We start from the raw sequence: 14,388 nt of genomic DNA, 5'->3' as shown, positions 1-14,388 counted from the left end.
AGCGTGGCCATGCACGCCTCCAACTCACTCATCAACTTTGCAGACGACACAACAGTAGTGGGCTTGACTACCAACAACGACGAGACAGCATACAGGGAGGAGGTGAGGGCTCTTGGAGTGTGTTGTCAGGAAAATAACCTCTCACTCAACGTCAACAAAACAAAGGAAATGATCGTGGACTTCAGGAAACAGCAGAGGGAGCATCCCCCTATCCACATCAATGGTACAGTAGTGGAGAAAGTGGAAAGTTGTAAGTTCCTCTGCGTACACATCACAGACAAACTGAAACGGTCCACCCACACAGACAGTGTGGTGAAGGCACAACAGCGCCTATTCAACCTCAGGAGGCTGAAGAAATTTGGCTTGTCACCCAAAGCCTGGACTAACTTTTACAGATGCACAATTGAGAGCATCCTGTCAGGCTGTATCACTGCCTGGTACGGCAATTGCACTGCCCTCAACCGCAAGGCTCTCCAGAGGGTGGTGCGATCTGAACAACGCATCACTGGGGGCAAACTACCTGCCCTCCATGACACCTATAGCAACCGATGTCACAGGAAGGCCAAAAAGATCATCAAGGACAACAACCGCCTGAGCCACTGCCTGTTCACACTGCTACCATCCAGAATGCAAGGTCAGTACAGGTTCATCAAAGCTGGGACCGAGAGACTGAAAAACAGCATCTCAAGGCCACCAGACTGCTAAACAGCAATTACTAACTCAGAGACGCTGCTGCCTACATTGAGACCCAATCACTGGCCACTTTAATAATTGGATCACTTGTCACTTCAATCAATGCCACTTTAAATAATGTTTACATATGTTACATTACTCATATCACATGTATTTTATACCATCTATTGCACCTTGCCTATGCCACTCGGCCATTGCTCATCCATATACTTATATGTACATATTCTCATTCACCCCTTTAGATTTGTGTGTATTAGGTAGTTGTTGGGGAATTGTTAGATATTACTGCACTGTCAGAACTAGAAGCACAAGCATTTCGCTACACTCGCATTAACATCGGCTTGAAGACTATGCAGGAGTGGCTTCAGGACAAGACTCAATGTCCTTGAGTGGCACAGCCAGAGCCCAGACTTGAACCCGATCGAACATCTCTGGAGAGACCTGAAAATAGCTGTGTAGTGACGCTCCCCATCCAACCTGACAGAGCTTGAGAGGATCTGCAGAGAAGAATGAGAGAAACTCCCCAAATACAGGTGTGCCAAGCTTGTAGTTTTATACCCAAGAAAACTCAAGACTATAATCGCTGCCAAAGATGCTTCAACAAAGTACTGAGTAAAGTGTCTGAATACTTATTTAAACGTGATATCTCAGTTTCTTGTTTTGAATACATTTGCAAACATTTCTGAAAACCTGTTTTTGCTTTGTCCTTATGGGGTATTGTGTGTACATTGATGAGGGGGAAAAACATTTCATCCATTTTAGAATAAGCCTGTAACGTAACAAAAGGGGGGAAAAGATAACGGGTCTGAATACTTTCCAAATGTACTGTATAAAGGAAGTCAGTCAATTGAAATACATTCATTAGGCCCCAATCTATGGATACCTTAAAAAAAGGTAAGGGTGTGGATCAGAAAACCAGTCAGTATCTTGTGTGACCACCATTTGCCTCATGCAGTGCGACACATCTCCTTCGCATAGAGTTGATCAGACTGTTGATTGTGGCCTACTGGAATGTTGTCCCACTCATCTTCAATGGCTGTGCGAAGTTTCTGGATATTGGCGGGAACATGAACACGCTGTCGTACAAGTTGATCCAGAACATCCCAAACATGCTCAATAGGTGACATGTCTGGTGAGTATGGAAGAACTGGGACATTTTCATCTTTCAGGAATTGTGTACAGATATTTGCGACATGGGGCCGTGCATTATCATGTTGAAACATGAGGTGATGGATGAATGGCACGACAATGGGCCTCAGGATCTAGTCACGGTATCTCTGTGCATAGAAATAGCCATCGACACAATGCAATTGTGTTTGTTGTCTGTAGCTTATGGCTGCCCATACCATAACACCACCGCCACCATGGGGCACTCTGTTCACAGCGTTGACATCAGCAAACCGCTCGCCCACATGATGCCATACACGCTGTCTGTCATCTGCCCGGGTACAGTTAAAACCGTGATAAATCAGTTGAGGCGCACACTTCTCCAGCATACCAGTGGCCATCGAAGGTGAGCATTTGCCCACTGAAGTCGGCCATGATGCCAAACCGCAGTCAGGTCAGGACCCTGGTGAGGACGACAAGCACGAAGATGAGCTTCACTGAGACGGTTTGACAGTTTGTGCAGAAATTCTTCGGTTGTTCAAACACTCAGTTTTATCAGCTGTCCAATGAAATAAAAATTATTTTAAAAGTCCGGGGGGGCTGGTCTCAGATGATCCCGCAGGTGAAGAAGCCGGATGTGAAGGTCCTGGGCTGGCGTGGTCACACGTGGTATGCGGTTATGAGGCCGGTTGGATGTACTGCCTGTATTCTCTAAAACGATGTTGGAGGCGGCTTATGGTAGAGAGATGAACATTAAATTATCTGGCAACAGCTCTGGTGGACATTCCTGCAGTAAGCATTCCAATTGCATGCTCCCTCAAAACTTGAGACATCTGTGGCATTGTGTGACAAAACTGTTGCGTTTAGATTTTTGTTCAGTGTAGTACTATAAAATATATTTCTGATGTTGTATATTACTATAAGCTTAATTGTGAGTAGGGGAGAGCAGCAGGCAGACTGACCCTTCAGGGACAGGCACTTTCTTCTGTGCCTTGGGGGCCACAGGGTTGAGCTCTCCAGCAAACAGAGCTGTCACCTCCTCAGCTACCTCCACGTCCTTCTGTTGCAGCTTCTGGATGTACTTCACCAGCTGCAGGATGCAGGAAGCCTGGGGAGGGTAGAGGGGAGCACAGAGAGAGAAGTATACTGGAAAAGGTATTCTCCTTTCAAATGGCCAATAGCCCCGAGGTTGACCGATGTTAGCCGTGTGACTCACCCTCTCCTGCACCTCCAGGTTGTCACTCTGGACAAACACAGGCAGCCTGTCAATGAGAAGCTGGCTGGTCTCCTGGGCCACCTTGCTGTCCACTGGCGCCCCCTCCTGGCCGCGCAGCACCGTAGAAAACAGCTTGGCAGCGTTCTGCACGTACACGGCCTGGATGTGGCCTGGCAGGGTGGCCACCTTGGGCCGCAGCATGGCCTCCAGAGTCGCCATGGGGTCCTCCAGGTGTCTGGGGGGGAGATAGGAGGATGGCACAGGATGAGGGATAAGCCAATGATACAGGGCTGAACTGGCCTGATTTTAGCTAGTTTGACTTAGTGGAAAACATTCTTGCTAAAAACCGTGTGTGTGCATGTGTTCTTATAGAGGAGGAATGGATGAATACATACTCGGAGAACTCTCCACAGATCCAGGCGGCGGCGTAGAGCACCTCACAGATGCCGTTGTGCTGTGTGTTGCCGGTCAGCAGGTGGGCGTTGTCCAGCAGAGTAGCCATCTGGGCCACGGCGAAGGCTCGGATGGCTTTCACCCGGATGGCAACGTCCAGCATCTGGGAGGCGATGAGGTGGCCGTGCCGCGTGCCCTCTAGACGGGTCAGCTCCACTAGGATACTGATGTACCTGAGAGACGGAAACAGAGACAGACGGTCAGACTGATGTACTTGAGAGACAGGTGAGAAAGTCAGTGGAAGGTAGGCCCCTAAATGGCAGGTAAACCCCAAAAAAGAAGACAAGTAGTGCGATGCAAAAACTTTTGTGAATTATTTACAAATAATTTACAGCAAGACGCATTACTGCAATGCGTTTTGAATCGTGAGCATTTCAACTCTATTTGAGAGACACGGAGATTCAAACTCACAGAAAGTATGAATCTAAAAGAATCAGACCAATACATTTGCCCTGCCAGTAAGTTGTGCTGACCATTCAAAGTTGGTGATGTACTGGTAGTTGCTCTGGCTGCAGATGTCAATGATCTTGGTGAGCAGCTCATCTCTGTAAGTGGTTCCCTCGGCTTTGTCCACGTGCAGCATCAGCTTCTTCACTATCTCCATCAGGTTCTTCTTGGACACCTAAGACCACACCAATGAGTAGTTAATGAGAAACAGAGCAATGGGGACATCAGAAACTGGACTGTGATCAGGGAGGCATTAGGCTATACATACAGTCAGTACCAGTCAAAGGTTTGGACACACCTACTCATTCAAGGGTTTTTCTTTATTTTCTACTATTTTCTACATTGTAGAATAATAGTGAAGACATCAAAACTATGAAATAACACATTTGGAATCATGTAGTAACCAATCATGTAGTAACCCTTTACCTTGACAGCGTTGCACACTCTTGGCATTCTTTCAACCAGCTTCACCTGGAATACTTCTCCAACAGTCTTGAAGGAGATCCCACATATGCTGAGCACTTGTTGGATGCTTTTCCTTCACTCTGCGGTCCAACTCATCCCAAACCATCTCAAATTGGGTTGAGGTCAGGTGATTGTGGAGGTCAGGTCATCTGATGCAGCACTCCATCACTCTACTTCTTGATCAAATAGCCCTTACACAGCCTGGAGGTGCGTTTTGGGTCATTGTCCTGTTGAAAACAAATTATACCATCCCATCTGGTTTAGGCTTAGTGGGACTGCTGGTAGCCATGCTGGTTAAGTGTGCCTTGAATTCTAAATAAATCACTGACAGTGTCACCAGCAAAGCACCCCCACACCATCACATTCTCCTCCATGCTTCAAGGTGGGAACCACAGATGCGGAGATCATCCATTCACCTACTCTGCGTCTCACAAAGACACGGCGGTTGGAACCAAAAATCTCTTCTTATTGGTGTCCTTTAGTAGTGGTTTCTCTGCAGCAATCAACCCTGCAAGCCTGATTCACATAGTCTCCTCTGAACAGTTGATGTGGAAATGTGTCTGATACTTGAACTCTGTGAAGCATTTATTTGGGCTGCAATTTCTGAGGCTGAGTAGCAGAGGTAACTTGATCATAGCGCTTCATGGTTTCTGCGACTGCACTTGAAGAAACTTTCAAAGTTCTTGAAATGTTCCATATTGACGGACCTTCATGTCTTAAAGTAATGATGGACTAATTTCTCTTTGCTTATTTGAGCTGTTCTTGCCATGGACTTCCTCTTTTACTAAATAGGGCTATCTTCTGTATACCACCCCTACCTTGTCACAACACAACTGATTGGCTCAAACGCACTAAGATGGAAAGAAATTCCACAAATTAACAAGGCACACCTGTTAATTGAAATGTATTCCAGGTGACTACCTCAAGAAGCTGGTTGAGAGATTGCCAAGTGGGCAAAGCTGTCATCAAGGCAAAGGGTGGCTACTTTGAAGAACCTCAAATATAAAATATATTTTGATTTATTCAACACTTTTTTGGTTACTACATGATTCCATGTGTTATTTCATAGTTTTGATGTCTTCACTATTAGTAAAAATAAATTAAAACCCTGGAATGAGTAGTTGTCCAAACATTTTAGTGGTACTGTAGATATCAATGAAATTTGGTTTTTGAGCTTAGGGCATTTCCCCATGAGTAGATATAGGTGGTGAAGACATGGGGGTAGGGTCAGTGTGTATTCAATGACCATGTGTTATGACAGTGACAAGCACCATGCCGTAGAGCAGGTCGAGAGCCCTCAGGCGGATGGACTCGTCCTTGTCATCCAGACATTGGAGGATGAGGTCCTTGTGGGACTGGACAGACTTGGGATGAGTCTTCAGTATCTTGGACATGGCCAGCAGGCCCAGGTACTTCACTATGAACAGAAATAACACACTCAGTGGCCTGGGCCCTATACACAGGGCCTTCTATTCTACTTCCACATGCACTAGAGTAGCGGTTCTGCACTATGGAGACTGCTCCACAAGCCATACATCATGCCTTTACACTCTGTAGTATACATTACCTTATGGCTATAGCCTGCCTCCCAGTACTCAGGCCCCTTGACTTTTTACACATTGTTAAATTACAGCCTTATTCTAAAATGTATGAAATAAATGTAAAAAATCCTCAATCTACACACAATACCCCATAATGACAATGCAAAAACAGGTTTTTAGAAAGTTTTGCAAATGTACAATTTCTTTTACAGAAATACCTTATTTACGTAAGTATTCAGACCCTTTGCTATGAGACTCGACATTGAGCTCAGGTGCATCCTGTTTCCATTGATCATCCTCGAGATGATTCTACAACTTGGAATCCACCCGTGGTAAATTCAATTGATTGGAAATGATTTGGAAAAGGCACACACTTGCCTATATAAAGGTCCCACAGTTGACAGTGCATGTCAGAGCAAAAACCAAGCCAGGAGGTCGAAGGAATTGTCCATAGAGCTCCGAGACAGGATTGTGTTAGCCACAGATCTGGGGAAGGGTACTAAAAAATGTCTGCAGCGTTGAAGGTCCCCAAGAACACAGTGGCCTCCATTCTTAAATGGAAGAAGTTTAGAACTACCAAGACTCTTCCTAGAGCTGGCCGGCTGGCCAAACTAAACAATCGGGGGAGAATGGCCTTGGTCGCTAACAGAGCTAGAGTTCCTCTATGGAGATGAAAGAACCTTCCAGAAGGACAACCAGCACTCCACCAAATCAGGTCTTTATGGTAGTGGCCAGACGGAAGCCACTCCTCTGTAAAAGGCACATGACAGCCCGCTTGGAGTTCACCAAAAGGCACTTAAAGACTCTCAGATCATGAGAAACAAGATTCTCTGGTCTGATGAAACCAAGATTGAACTCTTTGGCCTGAATGCCAAGCGTCACGTCTGTAGGAAACCTGGCACCATCCCTACGGTTAAGCATGGTGGTGGCAGCATCATGCTGTGGGGATGTTTTTCAGCGGCAGGGACTGGGAGACTAGTCAGGATCGAGGGAAAGATGATGAAAACCTGCTCCAGAGCGGTCAGGACCTCAGACTGGGGCGATTGGTTCACCTTCCAACAGGACAATGACCATAAGCACACAGCCAAGACAACTCAGGAGTGGCTTCGGGACAGGTCTTTGAATGCCCTTGAGTGGCCCTGCCAGAGCGCACACTTGAACCTGATCGAACATATCTGGAGAGACCTGAAAATAGCTATGAAGTGACGCTCACCATCCAACCTGACAGAGCTTGAGAGGATCTGCAGAGAAGAAACTCCCCAAATACAGGTGTGCCAAGCTTGTAGCGTCATACCCAAGAAGAATCAACCTTAATGGCTGCCAAAGGTGCTTCAACAAAGTACTGAGTAAATGGTCTGAATACTTATGTAAATGTATAGTTTTCCCCCCTACAGATAATGTTTAAAAACCTGTTTTTGCTTTGTCATTATGGGGTATTGTGTGTTGATTGAGGGGGGGGAAAAAACGATTTAATCCATTTTAGATTAAGGCTGTAATGTAACAAAATGTGGAAAAAGTCAAGGGGTCTGAATACTTTCCGAATGCACTGTCTCAGTCTCCACTATACGCTCTCATCCACTGAAACCTCACGGATTACATTACAGACTCATTACTGTAGGCCCTTGTCACTATTCTGAATGCCCGTATTATATAATTACGCTGAGAATCAGATTTTTCTATTTGAAGGCAGTAAACAACTTCTCTGGTAGTTAAACAGCCTGTGGCATCGATATTATTCCAAAATATTTATTCTACTGTCAAAATTCACTACAAAGTGTAAATAGGATACATTTGTCGTAGTCACTCTCGTCCAAAAATGGAGATTTGTGAAATAATTACGAAAGAAATGGTACGTCACGGAATTTAGGGTACCATAAGTTTTCCTTGGGTTGGGTTTATTTCAATCCTGCCCACAGCACCCAACTAATCCTCAATTCAAAGCGCAGCTGCACGCATCCCGATCGTAATACCAATGGTCAATCTGGTTTGACATTCGATAGCCCTATGTGGCTAGTTAGGGACCATAAGTAAATTACACAATGTACAGTACATGGGACAATATTTAACATTTCTAGAGCTGCAAATTTCAATGACTTAACCTCAAACCAACTACAAATTGTAGAAATTAAAATAGAAATATTGAAAGCATTTAATAAGACAACAAAGATGTGCAACATGAAAATATAGTCCCATAGATTGAGTAATTTATTGACAGTCCCCAACTAGCCCAAGAGATAAGCTATCCAAAGTCAGATCAAATGTGCCACGGTGGCACAACGGCCAGCTGAAGCTAATTGGCGAAAGGAGTTAACTAGCTTGCTAGCTAGTCTAGGCTACTTCCAAACACAAGACCTGGAAGTAGCTTAGACTTTAAGTCTAGGCTACTTCCTTCAAGATAACTGTTTCAAGTGACTAGCTGTGTACTGTTTTGGCTGAGTGAAAGTACAAACGCTTCCCAAGTTCAAACACACACGACACTGACATCCCAGCACGCCGCCCAAGACCCAGATCTTGTTCTCAGTCACATTTTCTAATGAGGACAATTGAAACAGAGGCTAAATTAGGAAGTTCAGCCCCACTTTAAAATATATACCAAACATAAAACATTGATTTCAACATTTAACAAACCATAGAACTCTATGCACAAGGACTACTTTTAACAATCCCACTGAACATTTTACAAAAACACATTTATAGGAAGAACTGTGCAGATACAAGTCTGGTAACACAATAAAACAGAGGAATGGTTTGCCGTAATTCTGTTACCAGTGTACATTTTTCAAAGTAGTCATTGTGCATAGAGTTGTACGGTTTATTAAACTTTGAAATCAATGTTTTTTGTTTGGCATACATTCTAAAGTGAAAAATCTTGAGTCTCCGCATAATTCTGTTAGCATGGAATAGCCCATACATAACATACTTACTAACAACCTGATATTTTCACATCTATTAGATTCTCTCTACAAAACATGAAATTAAAAACACAAAGAAAAGGAAAATACAAACAAACAGAACGATGGCGAGAACACAGACATTCACACAAGACAACATATACACATGGAAGTTTGTTTTTTTTGCCACCAACTTGAGTCATAGGTAGATGTAGCTACAGTGGACTAATCCGATAACAGACACCATTTTTTTTTTGCGGAATCAGGCAATATATAACATCCACTAAACAGATTATTATCGGAACGGTTGATACCTCCGGAAAAGATAGCTGTATATCAGGTTTATGGATCAATATGTGTGAATGCAACCTTGAGGTAAAGTGCTATCGCTGTGCAGATACAGGTTTGGCTTCATCAGAGCAGGTCAGGAGCAGCCTTGTAAACAGTACTATGTTTGAGACTAATAGTTTAAAAGGTGTCGATGGGAGAAAAAGAAGGAAAGAGTCTGACGTTATGATCCTAACTAGCGAAACGGCCTTGAGGAACAGTATAGAGAACTCAAAATGTTTTAAAAACATAGCTGCCCACGTATATCTAATCTACACACAACCAAGTAGCCCAGATAACTCGAATCACCAGATGCATCATAATGATGGTAGATGGTTTAACTTACTGTTAGAGGACCTGCTAATACTGATGAATTACTGCTCAAATATACTCACTGTTTAGAAACTAAATAGCCTGTTGAAGTAGAGATGTATAATAAATGTATAAAGACAAAACCCTACCTTGTGACATAGTCGCAATTGCAACTATGCACAGTGACATTTCAAATGGCCCGCATTTCGGGGGAGTGGTCAAAATGTCGAGTTATCCAGAGTTTTGGGATCTAGATCGCTGTAAACTAGATGGGTGGCTACTCAGAAACACGCAGACAATGAGAGAATGACACACTGCAGGCATTGACAGAGGGCTCACAGTTCTGGTCCGAGTCTTCAATCAGGATTCGCAGTTTCTGGACACAGAGCTGAGAGAGAGAAACATGCCATTACGATCAATATAAACCTTTCCAAACAAGCTCCAGTATTGGCATGTGCGCACAGCAATTCTGCACATTCACAGAAAGTGGGTGAAACCCACTAGCTATAGAACCCAGCTAAAGTCATTTGAACAGTTTGAATTTCTATAAATTTTAGGAGCTCAGAAATGAATGCATTTTAATCACAATTTCACTAGCCTGCGCAATCTTTTGGTGTTCATCTACCGACAGACTTGTGATGATAAAAACAAAAGATGTAAACACGCATTGTTATCAAACTGGAGTGGAAAGCGTTCACATCATTCGCTAAAAGAGAGAAAAAGTGGACATGGTGTCTGGGACTTACCTGAATACTAGCACTGTGATTTGGCATCCCAGAGGACAGGGAAATCAACACTGCAACAGAGGACAAACAATAAGATCCTGCTGTGACAACAACTTTACATACTTGTCAAATACTAAATGTTCACAGCTAGAGCTGTGATCTTGAAAGCTCAGTGGTGTTTTTCACTTAACATAAAACAAACTGCATTGAGTCAACAACCTCCTCAGTAGCACATCAAAGGCGCAAACAAAACAACTGCCCACATCGAAGACTATAGACATGGCAAGGTGTATAATATATATATATATATTTTTTTTTTAATGAGAAAATAGCTTGGTTCAAATGCGCACATCTTCAGTTTATACACAAGCTTCACAAAGATGTAAGGCTACCCAGCACACAGATAACCAGACGACTAAACAGAGATACAAGAAGAACAAGTGAAAAGAGGAATACTGACCTGCTATCACAGTGTTGACACATTCATATAGAAGTGACATAGCAGAGGTACTGTGAGAGGAAGAAGGGGTAAGAAAAGGAGTAGAGATACACAGAAGGTCATTATTTTCCTCAGACAACTTTTTGTGATTCAACAAAACCCATATTGGTTGTTGGATTTGTGTAGGTGTCTCACCTGTGGATGAGGTTTGTTAAGGGTTCGATCAGCTTCTTCCCCAAGCGAGGCTCCAGGGGTGTGAGGGCACCAAACTGAAAAACACACGGCACCATTACACACACTAAAGGAACAACACCTCTCCATGTTGTGATACAGGGCAATCATTTGTAACTTCCACTGACTCACTAACCAGGTTTCCATCCAACCTTTGTGAGTAAAGTATGTCAGATTTAAAAAAAATGTCGATACACTCCTGGTGTAAACAGCTCATTTGTTGGTAAACTTTCCAAATATCGACAAAACAATATACGCTAGACAAGGTGAGATCTTTGTGTGTCGATAAAATTAATAATGAGCAAATATTAATAACCATCCTATCGAAGTAAACTTTTAGTCACGCAATGATGTTGTATGGTCCTCCCACTACGACTCAAGAAAGCATGCTGATTATTAGGCTACAGATTAATATACAGTGAGCTCCAAAAGTACTGGGACAGTGACACATTTTTTGTTGTTTTGGCTCTGTACTCCAGCACTTTGGATTTAATAGAAATGAATGGTAAATAATGTAGTCATTTTGGAGACACTTATTGTAATTAAGAATATCATATTTTTCTAAACACTTATACATTAAAGTGGATGCTACCATGATTAAAGGATAATCCTGAATGAATCGTAAATAATGACAAGGGAGAAAGTTAGAGGCATAAATATCATACCCTCCTAAAAATGCTAACCTCCCCTGTTATTGTAATGGTGAGAGGTTAGCATTACTTGGGGGACTACTTTAATACAGATAAGTGAATTTGTATACTTTTGGTCCCCTAAAATGGGGGGACTATGCTGTAATTTCTCAACGGTTTACCCGATATGGATGAAAATACCCTCATATTAAAGCTGACAGTCTGCAGTTTAACCTCGTAGTTATTGTATCATTTCATATCCAAAGTGCTGGAGTACAGAGCCAAAACAACAAATTCTCACTGTCCCAATACTTTTGGAGCTCACTATTTTATTTTTATTTCACCGTTATTTAACCAGGTAGGCTAGTTGAGAACAAGTTCTCATTTACAACTGCGACCTGGCCAAGATAAAGCAAAGCAGTTCGACACATACAACAAGACAGAGTTACACATGGAGTAAACAAACATACAGTCAATAATATAGTAGAAAAAGTCAATATACATTGTGTGCAAATGAGGTAAGATAAGGGAGGTAAGGCAATAAATAGGCCATGGTGGCAAAGTAATTACGATATAGCAATTAAACACTGGAGTGATAGATGTGCAGAAGATGAATGTGCAAGTATTGATACTGGGGTGCAAAGGAGCAAAATAAATAAATAACTAAATAACAGTATGGGGATGAGGTAGTTGGATGGGCTGTTTACAGATGGGCTATGTACAGGTGCAGTGATCTGTGAGCTGCTCTGACAGCTGGTGCTTAAAGCTAGTGAGGGAGATATGAGTCTCCAGCTAATGAACTTCAGAGTAGTGAATGTGCAAGGTGATGAGTTTGACGCTCCTTTCCAATTTAATATCGAGGGTCTTATTCTGGTGGCATTATGATCGATCCCTGGCTGCCGCTTGACAAATAATCTTGCTCTTACCCATAATAATCTCATAATGTAGGCTAGCCTACCCACACTGTATCTGTGAGCTGTTGGCTAGAGCGCTTGTGCCAAGACACAAGTAGGGACATTAACTATTTAATGCAATAGTTTGTGATAAAACTAAATCGGTAGAGTTGAAAATGCAATGGATTTTTATTCGGTACATGTAAACGTCTATATCATCACACATTGCTTTCTATCCACAAACAGTCAGTTTGGTGGAAACACACCACTGGTGGGAAAATGTGCATATTTTGCCTGTTTTTTGTAATTACGATCTTGTCTCATCACTGAAACTTCCCAACGAGCTCCAGAGAGGTGAAAGTGGAGTCATGCGTCCTTTGAAACATTACCAGCCAAACCGCACTTCTTAACACCCGCCCGGTTAACCCGGAAGCCAGCCGCACCAATTTGTCGGAGGAAACACCGTTCGACTGACAACCGAAATCGACCTACGTGCATATTATTTAGACTGATTTAAAAAATGCTCACATGGAAATATATCACCAATAGGATGGAAACCTAGCTACTGACAGTGATTTCCACAGCTTCCTTCCTGTTCACTCACCAGCTTGATGATCTTGATGAGGACCCAGTTGTTGGTGGAGGAGGTCATGAGCTTGAAGAAAAGCGGGGCCAGAGAAAGGTAGTTCTTAGGGTTCCTCCTGGCCAGCTCACAGATGACATTAACAGCCGCTGACTGGACCCCTGCAGGAAAGAGGCATCACACAGATGAGATCAACAACATCCATGCTGAAGGAATCATTAGGACACGAATTAGATAAAATACATCCAAAATACTTAAAATAGCTTCCCTCCAGTTAAGACAATCATTTCCTTAGTTACTGCATACTTTATGATTCTAGGTGATAAAATGTGTCTGGCCCCAACCAACAGAGTAGGCAGGTAGGTACTAGTCTCTCTCACCAGGGTCAGGGTCTTCCAGTTTCTCCTTCATCCTGGGGAAAGCTGGGCGCAGAGACTCGGGGTACTTCAGGAACACCTTGTACATGATCAGGACTGCCTTCTTCCTGATATAAGGCTTTGTGTGGGACATCTGCAGCGCAGACCGAGAGCGAGGTCAGAGAAGCATGAAACCACAGACAAAAATGTGCAGCAAGAACTCTTGAGATGGAGAATGTAACTCACCAGAGTCATGATGTCATTGGCCAGGTCCCGAGCCAGGTCAGGGGTCACGAAGCAAGAGAGGCCAGTGAGAGCCACGCCGGTGTCGTACTGGTTAGGACTGCTCAGATCCTGAAAGAAAAAAATGGATGTAAAAGAGAGAAAGAGGTAGAGAAAGTGAAAGAGGAAGAAAAAAGAAGGACAGGACATGCACTACATGACCAAAAGTATGTAACATCTCATTCCAAAATCATGAACATTGATATGGAGTTGTTCCCCCCCTTTGCTGCTATAACAGCCTCCACTCTTCTGGGAAGGCTTTCCACTAGATGTTGGAACATTGCTGCAGGGACTTGCTTCCATTCAGCCACAAGAGCATTAGTGAGGTCAGGCACTGATGTTGGGCGATTAGGCCTGGCTCGCAGTCGGTGTTCCAATTCATCCCAAAGGTGTTCGATGGGGTTGAAGTCAGGGCTCTGTGCAGGCCAGTCAAGTTCTTTCACACCGATCTTGACAAACCATTTCTCTATGGACCTCGCTTTGTGCACAGGGGTATTGTCATGCTGAAACATGAAAGGGCTTTCCTGTTACCACAAAGTTAGAAGCACAGAATCGTCTAGAATGTCATTATATGCTGTAGCGTTAAGATTTCCCTTCACTGGAACTAAGGGGCCTAGCCCGAACCATGAAAAACAGCCCCAGGCCATTATTCCTCATCCACCAAACTTTACAGTTGGCACTATGCATTGGGGCAGGTAGCGTTCTCCTGGCATCCACCAAACCCAGGTTAGTCCGTCGGACTGACAGATGGTGAAGCGTGATTCATCACTCCAGAGAATGCGTTTCCACTGCTCCAGA

The 14,388-nt window shown here is 43.5% G+C and overlaps 1 protein-coding gene across 7 annotated transcripts in view; it reads right to left on the bottom strand.

The window, feature by feature from the left end:
• The window catches only part of LOC106584401 (AP-3 complex subunit delta-1), a 41,634-nt gene that overhangs the window by 19,966 nt on the left and 7,280 nt on the right, over nucleotides 1-14,388 (bottom strand). For all 7 annotated transcript variants that reach the window (XM_014169676.3, XM_014169680.3, XM_014169679.3 and 4 more), the window contains exons 5-16: nucleotides 13,555-13,662; nucleotides 13,333-13,462; nucleotides 12,974-13,113; nucleotides 10,812-10,885; nucleotides 10,638-10,687; nucleotides 10,199-10,248; nucleotides 9,792-9,840; nucleotides 5,653-5,798; nucleotides 3,943-4,091; nucleotides 3,412-3,642; nucleotides 3,017-3,251; nucleotides 2,763-2,908 (exon numbers count right to left, since the gene is read on the bottom strand). In XM_014169676.3, the coding sequence (XP_014025151.2) occupies nucleotides 2,763-2,908; nucleotides 3,017-3,251; nucleotides 3,412-3,642; nucleotides 3,943-4,091; nucleotides 5,653-5,798; nucleotides 9,792-9,840; nucleotides 10,199-10,248; nucleotides 10,638-10,687; nucleotides 10,812-10,885; nucleotides 12,974-13,113; nucleotides 13,333-13,462; nucleotides 13,555-13,662 (1,508 nt within the window). The remainder of the gene's footprint in view (nucleotides 1-2,762; nucleotides 2,909-3,016; nucleotides 3,252-3,411; nucleotides 3,643-3,942; nucleotides 4,092-5,652; nucleotides 5,799-9,791; nucleotides 9,841-10,198; nucleotides 10,249-10,637; nucleotides 10,688-10,811; nucleotides 10,886-12,973; nucleotides 13,114-13,332; nucleotides 13,463-13,554; nucleotides 13,663-14,388) is intronic.

The sequence above is a fragment of the Salmo salar genome, chromosome 23 (genome assembly GCF_965601325.2).
Source record: "Salmo salar chromosome 23, fSalSal1, whole genome shotgun sequence".
NCBI lineage: Eukaryota > Metazoa > Chordata > Actinopteri > Salmoniformes > Salmonidae > Salmo > Salmo salar.
This window is presented reverse-complemented; position numbering and strand designations above follow the sequence as displayed.